Source organism: Trichoderma reesei (assembly GCF_000167675.1).
Source record: "Trichoderma reesei QM6a unplaced genomic scaffold TRIREscaffold_3, whole genome shotgun sequence".
NCBI lineage: Eukaryota > Fungi > Ascomycota > Sordariomycetes > Hypocreales > Hypocreaceae > Trichoderma > Trichoderma reesei.
In genome coordinates this window covers 1037710-1053366 of record NW_006711150.1, presented here as the reverse complement: position 1 = coordinate 1053366, position 15657 = coordinate 1037710, and the positions used below count along the sequence as shown (strand labels likewise).

At 52.9% G+C, this 15657-nt stretch overlaps 5 protein-coding genes across 5 annotated transcripts; 2 read left to right on the top strand and 3 right to left on the bottom strand.

Moving 5' to 3' along the window:
* Window positions 1-197: 197 nt before the first annotated feature.
* On the bottom strand, window positions 198-5095 carry TRIREDRAFT_104372 (uncharacterized protein; the record flags this gene model as incomplete). The annotated part of the gene is made up of 9 exons (XM_006962654.1): window positions 198-242; window positions 335-363; window positions 892-985; window positions 1069-1260; window positions 1340-2335; window positions 2417-3070; window positions 3110-3373; window positions 3436-3450; window positions 3512-5095. 9 exons carry the CDS (start codon window positions 5093-5095, stop codon window positions 198-200), a joined length of 3873 nt encoding a protein of 1290 aa, XP_006962716.1.
* Window positions 5096-7496: 2401 nt separating this feature from the next.
* TRIREDRAFT_120420 (uncharacterized protein) lies at window positions 7497-10152 on the top strand. The gene is made up of 3 exons (XM_006962879.1): window positions 7497-8981; window positions 9050-9508; window positions 9582-10152. The coding sequence occupies exons 1-3, from the start codon at window positions 7950-7952 to the stop codon at window positions 9936-9938; spliced, it is 1848 nt and encodes a 615-aa protein (XP_006962941.1). The 5' UTR covers window positions 7497-7949; the 3' UTR covers window positions 9939-10152.
* Window positions 10153-10515: 363 nt separating this feature from the next.
* TRIREDRAFT_104370 (uncharacterized protein) lies at window positions 10516-11397 on the bottom strand (the record flags this gene model as incomplete). The annotated part of the gene is made up of 2 exons (XM_006962653.1): window positions 10516-10919; window positions 11079-11397. 2 exons carry the CDS (start codon window positions 11395-11397, stop codon window positions 10516-10518), a joined length of 723 nt encoding a protein of 240 aa, XP_006962715.1.
* Window positions 11398-12627: 1230 nt separating this feature from the next.
* Window positions 12628-13834, bottom strand: TRIREDRAFT_104369 (uncharacterized protein; the record flags this gene model as incomplete). The annotated part of the gene is made up of 2 exons (XM_006962652.1): window positions 12628-12933; window positions 13037-13834. The coding sequence occupies 2 exons, from the start codon at window positions 13832-13834 to the stop codon at window positions 12628-12630; spliced, it is 1104 nt and encodes a 367-aa protein (XP_006962714.1).
* Window positions 13835-14440: 606 nt separating this feature from the next.
* On the top strand, window positions 14441-15581 carry TRIREDRAFT_104368 (uncharacterized protein; the record flags this gene model as incomplete). Its single annotated transcript, XM_006962878.1, has 3 exons — window positions 14441-15101; window positions 15161-15169; window positions 15247-15581. The coding sequence occupies 3 exons, from the start codon at window positions 14441-14443 to the stop codon at window positions 15579-15581; spliced, it is 1005 nt and encodes a 334-aa protein (XP_006962940.1).
* Window positions 15582-15657: the final 76 nt, after the last annotated feature.

Here is a 15657-nt window from a genome sequence, read left to right as displayed (position 1 = left end):
TGAATCCAACTCTTTGTCAATGACTGGAATATTGACGCAAGGCATTGAGATCTTACCGAGAATAACGTGGAATCGAGTCTGTGTCTCAGTCAGGGGCCAGAACCTCCGCCGTCCATAGTAGTAGCTCGAGTCGCCGCCTCCGGCTAATCTTGTTCACGATGCCTCGTACATGGACTAATCCTGTTAATTCTCTGCATCTAAGTATGTGAATCGGGCCGATGCTTGTAGGTAGTAATTGCGACCTGCGAGTCAGTTAATTTGTCTTCACTCCAGATTTTACAGAACCAGTAGTCAACAAGGCTCGGACTTGTGTATGCCAGCGTTCTCTTCTTACAAACTTTAGGCAGTGAAAACCGGCTGAGTCTACTTTTATGATGATATATACTGTGAGCTATATATAGGGATCCCATTGTTATACTTGTGTGTCAGACATTTGAAAAGCCAGCTTTGCATATGATCGAGTTGCATGAAGAAGTCTATAGTGACCCTGCCTTTGTGTCGTAGACAGGTATCTACAGTACTACCTGACCTTCAATGGGTAACAAACAATAAGCAGAAATGATCGGATTTTATATTCAGGTACCTGCACGATGAGAATAGGTCCGAATGTCTACCACGAACATTATTTGATGACTATATTATCCTCCAGCAGACCGTCCCTTACACAACATGCTTCCACTTATTTCTTATTTTCTCTGGGTTCCATTTCGATGCAAGGAACCCAATCGCAATAAACACAAGCGATATAGCAGCAGATAAAGGAACTATCAGGAGTGAGGCACGATCAGTACGTTGTGTCGACTACCACAAATGCATCACAAAGACAGCATCATCGAATGAGTTGATGGAGGCTCTGTGACTGAATCAGGATAGGAAGTTAGAGTGGCTCACATGTGACCTTTGATACATAACCCAACGTCAAGCTGCTGTTGTCAAATTCCTTGGCAGGAATCGCAAAGAAGGCGGCAATAAAAGACAAAGGTAGCTGGGAAAGCCTCATGTTATAAGTTATTCCCGTGATCATCAAACATCTGTCATTCGGATGGGAAACGATTACAGGAGACTTACAAAGATAATAGTCACGATAGTGAAGACCATCAGCGTCCTGCCCTGTTTCTCAGCCTCTAGCGTCATAAGGTGTGATTGCTCGGCTTGGAGACGGGCAGTCCGAGTGTCAATCATGTTGTTCTGCTTCTGTTTCAGATCAACGAGCGTGTTCAGCTGTGAAAAGGTCCCTGTTAGCCTTTTCCCCCAGAAGAACTGAATTTTGGGCGTAGTAGTCATCATGAGTTCCAGCATCGTATGCTCTTGGGTATTTTGGGGAAATGGGTTGACGAACCGCTGAGTTGGTGTTCTTTGCACGCTCATACATCCTTCTGATTTGTTTGTGATGTCTGGTTATGGTTCGAAGAGGTAGATTCTGCCTCTGTCGAAGATCTCCCCAAATCACGCTTTGCGTTTGTTTGATCGACTTGTTGTTGGAGTTCTGGGACACTGTACCAGGAGACCTGGCAGTCGCGAAAAACTCATCCCCAAGCAGTTCGTCATCATCGCTGTCGTAGTCGTAGTGCGCGCGGTCCATGAGCAGGTTCTGACTCTCCCCAGTGCGGCTTCTTTCCGCGCCACTGCGACAGCTCAAGTTTGTGTTCGGACTTGAGGTGTGCACTGGATCGTTGAGGTCTGGATTGTGCCGGTCCATGGTATGGATAATGAGGCCCAGAGATTCGAGAAGCTCTTGTTGCTCTGCAAAAACCTTTTCCATCATTGCCAATTCATCTTGAATGTCTTTGATCAGCCGAAGGAGGGTTATTTCTCTGGTAATGTCGAGAACATAGAATCGTCCAAATTTCTCGAGAAGGGCGATCAGATGGTTTATTTTGGCTTCGCCGGTTTCTTTGCTCAGCCGCTTCAGGTCATCGTCATCCGGGATCTCCCTGTCTCGGGCGTACGCGCGGTAGTTGATACAATGTTGTTCCGAACTCTCAATTGAGTGCTTCCTGCCCTGCAAAATCCCGTCTGCCTGGCTGTGTTGGGATTCGGGCCTCCGCCGGTAGAACATCTGGGTCCACCACGCGTTATCAGGCTCCCTGGTCTCATCCTGCTTCGACTTATGAAGCTCTTTGAGGATTGACTCAAGTGTGTCCAAGTCGTCCTTGATGGTTTTTGGGAAATCTTTGTTGGAATTGACTCGTTGTAACAAGGGGGTGCCGTCGGTAGCATTCTCGATCCCAGGCCCATTCTCGGTCTCATTCGGCTTACTTGCCTGTTCGTACACCTTGCTCCGAGTTTGCATCAGGGTGTTGAACGTGTTGAAGAGAGCTGCTTCTTCATCCATCTAACCAGGTAATACGAGGGCACCTAGCAGTCAGCCATATTCCAAAATGAAGCATTAGTGCGCGAAGAAAGTTCAACTTACGATGGAACTGATGGAGTTCTCATAGACTTCTGCGAAGTTGAGCATATCGGAAGAATGGTCTAGCAGCGCTCTTGAACATCTGCTGGCAATTACTCCCGCGAGATCATATGGTGACTTGACGGCATTGGGTCTCTGCTGAAGGTAAGATTTGGTGATCTGTAAGACGTCCGTAGTACGTCTCTCGTCCAGAAGCGGTGCGTCTGTGTCCATTCCAACGTCGTACCAGTCTCTAGATGAAAAGCACGTGACGACTGTATCCGCCTTTCCAGATGGTCCCACGAGAATCCATAGCCAAAGTTGGTCAACCATGATGATAGGCCGTTGCTTCTTGTTCCCGTCACTGCTCTGATATCGGTGAACAGCTTGATCGCCATCTCGAATCCTTGTATCTTTCAGGTTGTGATATAACGACTGGTCCAGAGTCCTTCGAACATGGAGGACATGGCGGGAATTCGGATTCGGACTGGCTTCTTCGAAGAGATATCTTCTCAAGAGCAACTCCTCCCTTTTTGGCTTCCGTTCTTCCTCTGGAATCTCTTCCCACCGCATTCCGGGCGAATTTTTGGCAATCAGTCTTGCTCTTTCTCGCATTTTCCACTCCTCATCCCAATGAAGATAAGGCATCTGAAACCGTCGCTCTAGGTCAGTGGTGATCTGGGTGGCAGAAAGCTAGGTTGGTTCTCGAATACTCACGAAGAGAAGCACGTGTCTATCGGGGTTCTCATGGCCAAGTTCTGTTTTTGCATCAGCCATTTGGAGGGGCCAAAGGAAGCCAAGAATGTTAGCCTCACTCTTCTTATGCTTGAAAGCCTCTGAGAAGTCGTGGCACGCTGGGATCATGAAGCGTGCATGTGCGGAACCGAGCTCTCCTTCATGCTGCCTCTTCGCCCATCGCTTTGGATCCAAGACCTTGGAAGTTGCTGCAGGGTCTTCATGATGGATCTTACCGATCAAAGCCTATCATTTTCTCAGGGTTACTACACTTGGTGTTTTCTCGTGCAAGAGATTGGGGAACCCACCTCCGCCCACTTCATCTATAATCAAGGTTATCAGTACAAAGCGGACAATTGAACTTTGGAAAATTGAGTAACGTACATTGTTTGCTGGAAGATGAAACCATTTGAAGGACGTCTCGTTCCGTTCAAAGTAGTTCTCTCTCTTCTGCATCAACGCGTCTACAGTAAGCTCTTCGAATGTCGGTGGTTTGTTGTCGTAGAAATCAACAACTGTCGCTTCGAATAATTCATCGACGTCTCGATGCAAGTTGTTGTAGGTTGCCAACTTTCCGGTGCCTTTTTCCAATTTGAGCAGCATCAGAGTCGTTGAATCTTTCTCGGCGGATGCGATGTTGATTAGCTCTTGTCTCGCTGCTTCTGTTACCGGTGTTCCGGCATGTAACAGTGCTCGAATCGTGTTATGCTGTTTTTTCCTAACGGCGGTGCGCAGTGCCTCATCATCCTCTGCGCCGTGAATGATAAGGAACTCTGCGACGTGGACCATGTCGTTCCAGATCGCTTCCATCAATGGCGTCGTCGTTTGTCCACCGGCACGGTTGAACTGCGCATCAGGCCTTCCTCTAGTTCCCCCTGGGACTTTGCAGTTGACGTCTGCACCGCGCGATTTCAAAACCTGAACAAGACAAAGGTCTCCTCCCGCTGCGGCCTGCACCATTCTCTGGGCTAGCCAGTTGGCTTTGGCCCTGTCCTCTTCAGGCTGGAGCAATTCGACCAATCTTCGAACGGTCGACATCTGCTCGCCACTGACTGCTCCCTCGAGCTCTTCTTCCAATTCGTTGTCCGTAAGCTCAGGTAAATTGTCAGGCTTAGGCAGTTTCTCGGGTAGATCACTCTCCAAGTCTTTGAGATATTTGAGTGTCTTCAGAAATGTATTGAAGATGTTTGGATCCTGACTTCTTGCAGCGGCTTCGAGTGGCGAAGGTCCCTTGGCTGTCTTCTTCCTGGAGCTTAGCGTACCGCCTCTTTGTAAAGCCAGCTGGATCACTGAGCCCCGGCCGCTGAAGGCAGCCAAAGAGAAGGGTGTCCATCCTAATTCATCCTCCATGATGAGAACAGATGGCCCTTGGTCAAGATATGCTGCGAAAAGCTTCTTATAGCCCAGGGCGGCTGTCCAGCACAGAAGTCGTTGCAGCCTTTCGTCATCGGGAGATGACGCGTTAAAAGCACGAGAAGCACTCATGAAAGCACGGCTCGGCTGAGCCACTTCGTTTGGGGTAGGGGGTGTGGAGAGATGTGCAGAGAGTTCCATGTTCGACGGATAAGCGTCCAAGAGCACAACAATTCTGATGCTGCTGACGCCCTGGACTTGTTGCATCTTGACTTCCACCCTTCCTTCCTTGAACATGTTATGACCTTCAATTCCAGGAGGGGTTGGTTGAGAAGCGGCCGTGATCATCTTCCTGATATCGTTGTCGGGCCTGAAGTAGCCGACTTTTGCTTTCTTGATAGCAACAGACTTGTGAAATCCATCTTGGTGTCGTGTCGTGAAGGAGAGGCAAAATTTGACAACAAGGTTCTTGTGACCATAGAAAAGATTCTCAGAGCAATCCAAGTCAATAGAAACAAGAGCTCCATGTAGATGGTTTTCGACTTGACGGACTGACGTGGCCCTATCGGCAATGTCGATGGTGCGAATCAGACGTGGTGGACTGAGAATCTGCATACTGGGCGTATTGTCGCCACTTGCCGGGAGAGGGGGTTGTTTATGGTATTCCCACGTGTATCGAGTATCAGTATCCCTAGACCGTGGAGAAGGTCAGTATCAGACGATCAAAGACTCCCGCTCTTTACATGTGCTTGTGTGTATTCGCTTGTTGCCCTCAATCTCGGAGTACACTTACTCTATCTAGTATAGATATACCCGCGGTATAGGCTTCGCTGATGCACCGCTTCTAGGATCTTGTTCCGTTTGATATGGGCAAGTCATCGAGCGTCCTCATGGCTTCCCCGAGATATCTTCTTGTTATATAGAGTGCCAACTCAGCTTCAGATGCAATGGATCACCCATGCACTCGCTTTTTCTCCATTCTCTGGCAAAGATAATACGCGTGGGCGCCTAGTTGAATCGGTCTACCATGTCGGCCGTAATTTCATCCCACCATGCTCTGCAGACTGCATTGCAGGTACATATGCACGTACAGAGCTGAACATCAGGCCTCGCACCGTATGCCATCTATGGATGGCTCTTTTTCTTGGCTGGCTGAAGCTCAATACAGGGGTCGAGCCTAGGATAATCAGCTCCGATGAGGCTCAATATCCTGATACCAAGTCAAATCAATGGCCGCGAGAATGCCGACATGATGCGCCCTCTGCAAACAAGCTTACACCGAAGGAGCCGCATCCCAAATGAATGAACTACAAAGGATTCGGAGGCTCAATTTGGTCAGGTGTTGGTTGCACAACCCAACACGTCAACTGCGACTCTCCAATCACGCATCAAGTATAAATGAATCCAGCTGGTAACATCGATTGTGGCTGCATTACAATGCGGCGTCTCAGCGGGCTCGATATTGTCGACTTCAACCCAGCAGCAACGCAATGGGTTTGCATTGAGAATTCATTATCGTCTGTAATGAGAGACGAGTTATTGACTGTTGTTGAGGGTGACACGTTCTTTTTCCACACAACACATGAATATAGTCTAGAGAAACCATGTTATTCGCCATTGCTATATGAAGTTCTCTTATCTTCTAGATACTTTCAGAACAGACAGACAGTGTGTGGCTGTTGCCTAGCCCGGAGCTGCTTCTCGTCTGCCTTATTTTGATCGCCTTTGCGGCTGAAAGATACAATGGACGCCTTACCGTTGCCCCAACCTCTGTTGATGACTTGTCATCTCATGTTCGGTGACTTTTCATCCCGGCATACGCAAGAATGCCACGCTGCGCAGAAATATCATGTTGGTCGCTGAGATCTCCAGGATTGGGAGGCTGGATTAGCTCAGCTCCCCAGGGATTATCAGGATAGCGACTGTATCAACATTCGCCATTGGCCGCTGTAAGAGCCGCCCGCATGACGCCATGCAGAGCGCAGCCTCGCGGTTTCGGCCATATCTTGCACTCTGCAGCGGTTGGGTGCCAATTCGAGATGGGGAGTGAAGCATCATGCCCGATGGCTGAGATGCCTGCTGGGAGGCAATGGATGCAGTTGACAGGTTGCGGGGTCAAAAGAGAAGCAGGAGATTCGAGCGTATAGCATACCATTGGAAAGCTTCGTTTGCCACTGCTTTACCAAGAGGTATGTTGGGAGTCCGAAGTAGACACTCGTGCATATTGATAAGCTACCTACATAGGTAGGTGAGTAAGCATAACGCCAAGATAGAGCTATGAGAAATAGCCGCAATCGTGGGGGGTTGCATGTTGATGCTGATACGAGACGTTTGGTGATGATTATACGTCTTGCCATACTATGTGTAGAGGATCGGCACTATAGTTGGAGGATCCTCCTTCACACAAGATCTCCGAAGTAACGCACCCATACAAGTAGATATTTAAGTCAACTTTGCGTTGCAGTGCTACCAGATTGCAACCTGATGGGTCGATGGGTCTCAGTCCAGTCAATAGCTAGGACTTTATCCCCCGACAAGGCGAAGAAACTACATGAATCCTCCCACATTGAATGGACCTGGAATTTGCCATACCTAGATAGTAATGCCTTGTCATACAATGTTGAGTTCGTACCTATCCTTGAGTAACCAACGTTGATTAATTGCCCGCTTCATGAAGTTGAAGTTCTAGGGTAGGTAGCACGTCTTTCCCACGACAATTGGGGCTCACGTCATCAGCCCTTTTTATATCCAGCGCTAAGCCCCATGGATGCTAATCAATCGCCAGATAAACAGCCGTGGTGCGGGGCATCGAGCTACTACTGCCCGAATGATACTAGCGTGTCAGAGTAGACGCGGTAGTGGGCCCCGCCATTTGCCGAATCGCGCCCAGCTTCAGCTTCACCAGACCTCGAGCTTCATGATGCTGCTCGTTTCCTCTGCATCTCGCGATTGGCGAATCAACGCCTCACCCGCAATCTTATCCGCTGCGCTTCTTTAAATTGATCGATATTCCTTTTCTGTGCTACACGCTGAATGCGCTGCAGTTACTGGCGCAAATACTCTCGTTTCCTCTCTGCTCGCCTCGGTATTGGCCCATCACGCAACGCCCTCCATCAGTGCGCATTGCTCTCTACATACGCGTCGCTGGCCTCGATGCCGTGACCCGCTGACGGCATCTGTCGCTGTGGGCGCAGAAGCATCACAGAGAGTCGCATTGCTTCAGAGACGCAGGCGCTGGTACGGATAGCATCTCAGGAAAGACAGCATCTGCTGATGACGGATTCTACCGGCGGGCGAACGAAAAGAGACGTCACTTGTTATACCTAGACGCCAGAGTCGACAGCAATCCAACGTTATTCAGCACCAACACCGGCGTCGATACGAACGAAAGCGGTAGATTGGCGCGATTCAGACCCGGCGCATCCGTGATACGAGCATCGACACCAGCCGTAGCAGCGAGAGAAGCACGATGGAGCGGCCACGGGGGCTCAGCGGCATGGCCTTTGGCGACGCCGTCGTCATGGACGAAGACCGGCCAGGCGCTGGTGCCCAACTGATATCGCCAATGGCAGCCAGGACCCGCTCGCTGTCTGACAGCACCGGCACGCCGCTGTCGTCCAGCCCGCGAATCACCGAGGCCTCGCGCCGGACCTCCAAGGACGACAGCAGCATCGCCCACCTGCCCCCGCCCGAGACGCCGCGACGCTCCGGCCTGCGCGGCCTGTCCATCCAGATGCCGCCTCGCCAATTCACTCCGCCGCCGGGGACCCCGTCCGGCTCCTGCACACGGCCAGCCCCGTTGTCGCCCAAGCTGGAACACTCGCAGATCTACTCCTCTCCCACCAATCTCTTACCCCGCCGCTCTCGCGGCCTCGACTTCTCCCGGGCGGCCACGAGCCTTCACCACTCGACCCTGGCCGAACAGCCGTCGCCAAGCTCGTCACCAGTAATCACCGACATGGCCATGAATATACCACCTAGGCTGGGACCGTATGGGGGACCAGAGCAGACGTCGACGTCGCTGTGGTCCATGATGGGCGACCAGGAGCGGCTCAATATCAGCACCTCTCTCGGGAGCAACCATGCGCCACCATCAGACTCATCGAGCTCCTCCGAGGAAGACGAGGACATGGACGAAGACATGGACGAGGCCTACGTGACCACGCCCCAGGTGTCCAAGACGGGGATGCCCATTGTGCCGAGCTCGCCGTCGATGGGCAATTTCTCAAGTTTCCAGCACCGGCAGCGGCACCGCAAGCCACCCAAGATGAAACCGCGCGGTCCTCTGGGTCTTGGCTTCAACCTCGCTTCTGCTGTCCTTTCCAAATCACCCCCTTCGAACTCGGCTGCGGCCCGGGCCAGACGGGAGAGCATAAGTTGGCAGGCAAACCAGCTGCACATCTCATCGGGAGACATGGACGAAGGCGGCGGGGCGGAGGGCAGCAATGGCGACCAGAAGAGTGTGACTCGACGAGTGGTCACGCGGCGAGGGAATCTCTTGGTAAGAGCTGACCTTGATATGGCTTGTGATCAACCCCAACCCCAAGCCAGTCTCTACAAGCTCGGCAGCTAACTGTTTCTCAGCCCAAAGCAAAAGCATTTGCGCGCATCCGGGCAGCCCTCGCTGAAGAGGGCTCACCGGCCGAAGCCGAGTTCATGAAGGAAGCCGAAATCGTAAAGCAGGTCCGTGAAAGCGACGTTCCCGAAACTCGCCATCCGCCTACAGGAGTCGACGCAAGCGCCATGACGACGGCTCACTCATCGCCCAACTTGAGCGGCATCCAGGAGGCCATGGAAGAGATACCGGTGGACGACGCAATGGCCGAGTTGGGTGCGGGACTGTCCAGTAGCTTTAAACAACACGCGATGAAGAATTCAAAGGGCAAGCAGTTTTGGGACACCTTTTCCGACTCGAGCGGCGCGAGAACACCGCCTCCGGCGTCATCGTTGCTCCCTCGCGGTTCGTCATCGGGCATGAGTGAGGACACGAACATGGACTCTCCATCGCAGAGCGCCGCCGCTTTTTATGTGAGCATCTACATGAATTCCCCCTCCCCCCTTATGCCCTTGCCGTCTAGCCTCACTGCTAACCGTGTCCAAGAACGGCCAACTGCCCAGCGCCGCGGAAATCACGCGGCGAATCAACAACAAGCGCCGCCGCGACGACGACTTTGACCCGACGAGCTTCAAGCGCCGCGCCGTCAGCCCCAGCATCAGCGCGCATAACTCGCCCATTGTGCAGAGCCCCATGCAGCGCGACGTGATGCCCTGGGGCTCGCGGCCCGGTAGCACCGGCGGCGACCGGGGCAGCAGCGGGCAGAGCGACTCGGGCAGCATGGGAGGGACGCCGGCGAATCCGCCCGTGGGCTCGACGGGGCAGGTTGGCCGAAAGGGGAGAGTCGGGATGCAGGGCATGGTCGATACCAACGATGGCATTATGCGGATGAGCATTGAGTGAGTTTGTTTGTTTGTTTGTTGGCTGGCGTATATATGGATGGGGGGTGGGGGCGATTCTGTTGTCCTCCTTTTTGTTTTGTTGGACGTGAGGGTGTATAAACGGGGTGGGATTCTGTTGCATTTTCCACGGCGTTTGGGGGGATACCATCTACCGGGACAGACTGGTAGCGGCGGAAAGGGGGGGGAAAGGGCATTTGTGTTTTGAAGCATGTATAAAGACGAGGTCGGGTATATGTGTATCACTTTCGAGAGCGTCAATAACTCTTATTGCCTCAACATCTATGACGGGCATCACCGGGAACTAGAGTGATAAATGAAGAAACAAAGATGTTGCCCTCGTTGCTGTTCGTTGTGGTGGTATCTACCTGATCCCGAACGCCCCGAGCATTATTACAAAGATTTTACAAACCTCAAACAAACAGTACATACTGAAAGATTCTCCTCGTCTTTCAGTTCCATGCCCTGAGCAACTGTAACAGAAAACAAGCAAAAACAGCCGCACAACACCAACGCCATCCAAAGAATCCCTACACACTCCCCCCCTCCATTATTCACACTCTCCCCAACAACTCCTCCTCTCAATCCCTAAACTCAACAACACCAATCCCCTCCTCGGGAACCTTGAGCGTCCCCAGCTTCTCATCCAGCCACCGGGCCAACTCAGCAGCCTGCCTCCTCATCGCCACAACGGGTGCGGCGCTCGCGCTCTCCAAGCTCGACGTCGTCATGCCGCCCGCGCTAATGAGGCTCTCGACCTCGCTCGGACTGCCCACTCCGTCCCCGTTCTCATGCGACGACGACGAGTGGTGCTGGTGCTGGTGCTGGTGGTGTTGATGATGATGATCCTGCAGACTGGACGCCGCGGGGCCGACGCAGACAAAGAGCAGGCCGCACTTTAGGCGCCGGATGATGACTGTTCCCTCGCTCAGCTGGACGGTGATGACGCCCGGCCTGACGGTGCGTTTTGACCTCTGCTTGGCATCTCGTGTCCCATCTCTACTACTCGCTCCCATTCCATCGTGCCGATTCTCCTCCTCCTCCTCCTCCTCCCCCGCATCAGCAGCAACGCGCCCCTCGTCCTCCTCGTTGCCGTCATGGTGCTCGTCGTCGCTCATGCGGCGGTCGCCCTCTCCATCGTAACCGCCGTCGCCGCCGCCGTAGTGGTCATGGTCGCTTCCGCGGGAACTGGCGGGCGAGCTGCTGATGGGGTCGGGGGTGCGCGAGCCGGGCAGGGCGGTGGGGATGGCGGCGGACGAGGCCGTGTGGATGGCGAGCAGGGAGGCGGCGACGGTGGCGTGGGTGCGCAGGACGGAGACGGGCTGGGACGAGGCGTGGGCGAGCAGCTTGCCCTGCGGAGTGGTGAGGAGGAGCGTCGGCAGGTGGGCGGTCTGGTGGGCGTGCAGGAAGGCGTTGAGGCGCTTGGTGAGGAGGAGGGGAGGCGTGGCGCCGGGGAGGGACATGCTGGGCTGAATGGTGATGTGCTTCAAGTGTATGAAGCTGGAGGTGCGGTGCTTCTCTCTCTCTGGTCTGGCGTGTCTGGAAGAATCGCGAATCGTTGTAGACGGACTTTGATATGGATGGTCGAGACGGAGACGAAAGAGAGACGAGTCGAGGACGAGGACGAGAGAGATTGAAGGGAGGAGAAGGAGAAGGAGAAGAAGAAGAAGGAGAAGAAGAAGAACAAGAAGAAAGAAGAAGAAGCTCGGACAGACCGGCGCGTCACGAGCTGTTGTTTGCTTTGTGCTTGTGCGAGCCTCTCTCTCTCTCTCTCTCTCTGTCTCTCTCCTTTGCTGTTCCGACCCTCCGCTCTCGCACGAATCAAAGCAGCTCGGGCAGCAACAGACGTAAGCGCCTGCTTGTTTTCTTCTTCCTGCGCTCCGCCGCAAAGATGCTGTGTAACCAGAGCACCCTTGCGCAACGTGCGTGTGTGTGTGTGTCGTGGGACTTGGGGGAGCGACAACGACAACGACAAGGAGGAGAGACGAGGAAGAAGCCGAGAGCTGAAGGTGTGACGGAGGAGGTGCAGGATGCGCGCAATTGGGGGACGCTAGAACTAAGGTAGTAGGGGGAGGCACTGAAATTAGCGAGTTTCTGGTTTCGTTCTAGCGCTGCGCGGAGAGACGACGCAAGTTGAGTGCTAGTATTTGATTGAATGTGGTGATGAAATGGATGGGATTTCATGGTAAATGTCCCGCACACAAGACATGCCTGGCTGGACGTGCTCCATGTCAGTATCTGTTTGTTTGGTATGAGGTTTTTTTTTCTAAATGGTGAGATGGACAATTTCTGTTGGTAAAAGGCCTTGAATATGTTGTTTTACCTGGTATTTACCTCATCTGACGGTTGGTGTTGGGTGTGAGTACGTCACCAACGGCTAACCTTGGAGTACAACAACAACAACAACAACAACAATCTGTGATGCCTCTCTGCTCTTCCATCACCCATACATATACATACCTAGACGCCTCACAGCTGTCCTTCTCACCAATGGCCATTTCAACAAACTATAAATTAAATCTCTGTCAAAACATCAATCTCAACTCTCCATATCAATCGTCTCTTTCAAATCCATCAACATATCCGCACATCTTCATCAACTACAACTACTCACCACCACACTCAGAAAGCACATACAACAATCATTTCCCCTTTCAAAACTCTCCCATATGACCTCACATTAGCACGCCAGATCAATTGCCACCAACCCTCTGCCACTCCCGGAAATACTCCATCACCACCTCCGTCAGCGGCAGCACCCTCTCAATCCGCACCTCGGCATGCCGCGTCAGATAATGGCGTCGGTCAAGCAGAAACCTGACAACAGTCTCCAACTGCTCCGAGTACTGGCCCCTGTCCACCCACTCGCGCTCAAAATATCCCGTATAAGTTGCGTAAATCTCGTCCTCGCGCCCTTCACCCGTCATCATGGTGTAGATGAGGCGGCCAAGCGAGCAGAGCTCCGTGTCGATGCTGTGCTCGTGCGGGTTCTGGCACTTCTGTGGTTCACAAACGTCAGAACAAAACTCTCTTGAATTCAACAATAATCGTTCAGAAACAAAACAAGTCGATGCCGTCTCACTCATAGGTACATGTACATACCCATACACATGCATTCAACGACAGTGATTCCTCCAGGCGTTCAAAGCGCGAATCAGCGCTGCCTCCGTCCTCGTCCAACTCATCTTCCTCCTCACCCTCATAGCAAATCATATGATTCAGGGCGACTGCCCATCTAAAGTCGGCGAGCTTGCACGGATCATGCCTCTCGCCTTGCCGTTTCTTCTGAAACAAGACATTCTGGGGCTCAATCTTGCCATGCAAGATAGGGGTCCAGTCTGTGCTCTCCGCCTTCCACCATCGTTGTCCTCCCTCATCAACGAGACGCTTCCCGTCATGGAGGTACGTGATGGCTTCGAGAACAGATATGAGCACGTGCCAGCAGAAGGACTCCTTGATGGCCTCGTCAGGAGATTCCCGTAGGGCCTCCAGCCGAGCGGAGAGATCAAAGTGGGCGCAGTGATCCCACACCAGGTAGTCAGGCGCTTCGACGTCGGTCTCTGCTGAAGTCGCAGCCTCCGCTCCAGTGTTAGCCTGAATGCTGTCAACAATGGAAACAATGTTTTTGTGGTTGAGGATCTGATAGACGACACCCGTATCTTTCAAAACAAGACTATTGACATGGACCCACGACTGAACTTCAGGCCTGGTGACGAGCTCCCCCTCGGGCTCTTCCGCGTAGGGGTCGTTGGGTATAGGTACATCGAACATGCTCCAAGGCAGAGCAATGTACAGGTCCTTCTCGCGAGGATTGGTCCTCCTGATGGCGGTCCAGGTGCCATCTTCCTTCCTGTCAAGGAGTGCAAATTCCGACGTGTTGGGGATGCTTTCGGACGCCATGTTCAAGCTTCGGCTGGACTGAACGCACTCGTCACTACTTCGACAAGCTGTTGATGAGATGTGCGTAGAACACCTCGATTCCGGATGATACTCGTCAAGTAATCTGGCTGAACACAAGCGATTTATACATGCGTGCCTTCCCCAGGTATTCAGCATTTGAAGTCCGGGACTGTTCACTTGCTCCTGGCTCTTCCCCTTTGTCCATCAAAGCCCTCTGAAGACACATGCGAGCTCAACATGCATTCTTGTCCATTCAATATGCCTTCTTGCTTATTCAAGATGTCTCTTTGCCCACCTGACAGTGCTGCAGACGCCTACGTCCTTTGTCTCGTCTCTTGAATGCATCAGGGTAGTCACCCTATTTCCAGCACATCATCTGAACAATGCTTCTGACAGGAGCTTTGCTATGCAGTTGCCGTTCAAGCAAGCTCACGTCGGCTTTTCCCTTGGCCACTCCTTGCCTTTGAACACCTTAACTCTCCCACGGATGGTGTTCATTGGCCTAGAGGCCCTGTAGAGGCATAAAGCCAGGAGCCAACCCCCCCCTGGATATCCTCCAACGCTCAACCAACAACCTCATCTTATTCGTTACGTCCATTTGTCACCATGAAGCCCTTTATGTACAAAATCGACGAGGACGGGGACACAGTCCTCATCCTCCAGAAAGCCAATCAACCAATTGCAGCACGAGAAACCGATCACCCCTGGGACGACGCCCTCCCGCAGTACCTGACCGAGGAAGCGCGCCGCAACGAGGCAGAGGTAACCGCTCGTGCAGCAAGGCACCATGCCAACAACCACAGAGAAGTCTGGATGCAGCTTTCATCCTCCAAGCTCGCCCTTGCGTCTCCCAAATGCAGGCAGATGACGCCCAGCAACTTGCCTGAGACCCGGTCCAACGTCGCGTACAAGTACATCCTGCTTGCCGAGAGCTGGGACGAAAAGGCCCTGGAGCTGGTAATGAGCATCATCCACGGCCATACCGCTGACGTTCCCGAGCGAATCAGTCTCGACACGCTGGCCAAAGTTGCCGTCGTCGTCGCCCACTATCAGTGCTCGGAACTGTTGAAGCCGTACGCAGACAAGTGGATCGCCAAACTCGATGAGCCCTTCCCAACCTCGTACGGCCGGAACCTTGTGCTGAGGCTCTTCGTATCATGGGTCTTTGCAGATGAGTTTGACTTTAAGGAACTGACCAGGGTAGTTGTTCGTGAGAGCAGAGGCCCCATGCACTCTCTCGGTCTGCCTCTACCGGAACGAATCATCAGTAAGTCGCTCCCCCCCCCCACCCCCCGGACCAACGCATACTGTAACTGATGACTCCAGCTAACTTTGGTATGTAGAAGCCGTTGACAAAAAGAGACGGCGCATCATCGACAAGCTCTTCTTCAACCTCAACGAACTGAAGAAAGGTCTCGGCAAGCACTCGCCCACCTGCTCCTCCATCTACCCAGCCCACAGCGCGCCCTCCTGCTGCACGATCCTCCCCGACGCGCTTGTCGACGGCTTGCGGGACGTTGGCCTCGAGTCGGTGCCGAACGCGCAGTTCTCAGGCTACAGCATCGTGGCCTTGGAGGAGGCTCTGCGGCGCTTCGAGCGGCCCAACGTCGCGAGCTTGTTGTGGTCGTGTGAGCTTCATGGCTCGCTGTGCTTTCTTCCCGCGGAGGTCAATCATGTTCTTCATGGCCTGCAGCTGGAAAATGTGCCGGGCTTGGAGTTGTCGCAGTTTCGGGATGAAGGCCCTTAGGAGCGTGAGATTTGGCGATCGAAGGGGGTATGAGGTAGAAGGGTCATTCACACACGGCAGATTACATGTATTCTTA

What these genes read in the sequence shown, in the direction of transcription:
- TRIREDRAFT_120420 (XM_006962879.1), top strand. Translation starts at nt 7,950, where the DNA reads ATGGAGCGGCCACGGGGGCTCAGCGGCATGGCCTTTGGCGACGCCGTC. An exon ending in CGCGGCGAGGGAATCTCTTG is followed by an intron (nt 8,982 to 9,049) that starts GTAAGAGCTGAC and finishes CAAGCTCGGCAG; the next exon opens with CTAACTGTTTCTCAGCCCAA. An exon ending in AGAGCGCCGCCGCTTTTTAT is followed by an intron (nt 9,509 to 9,581) that starts GTGAGCATCTAC and finishes ACCGTGTCCAAG; the next exon opens with AACGGCCAACTGCCCAGCGC.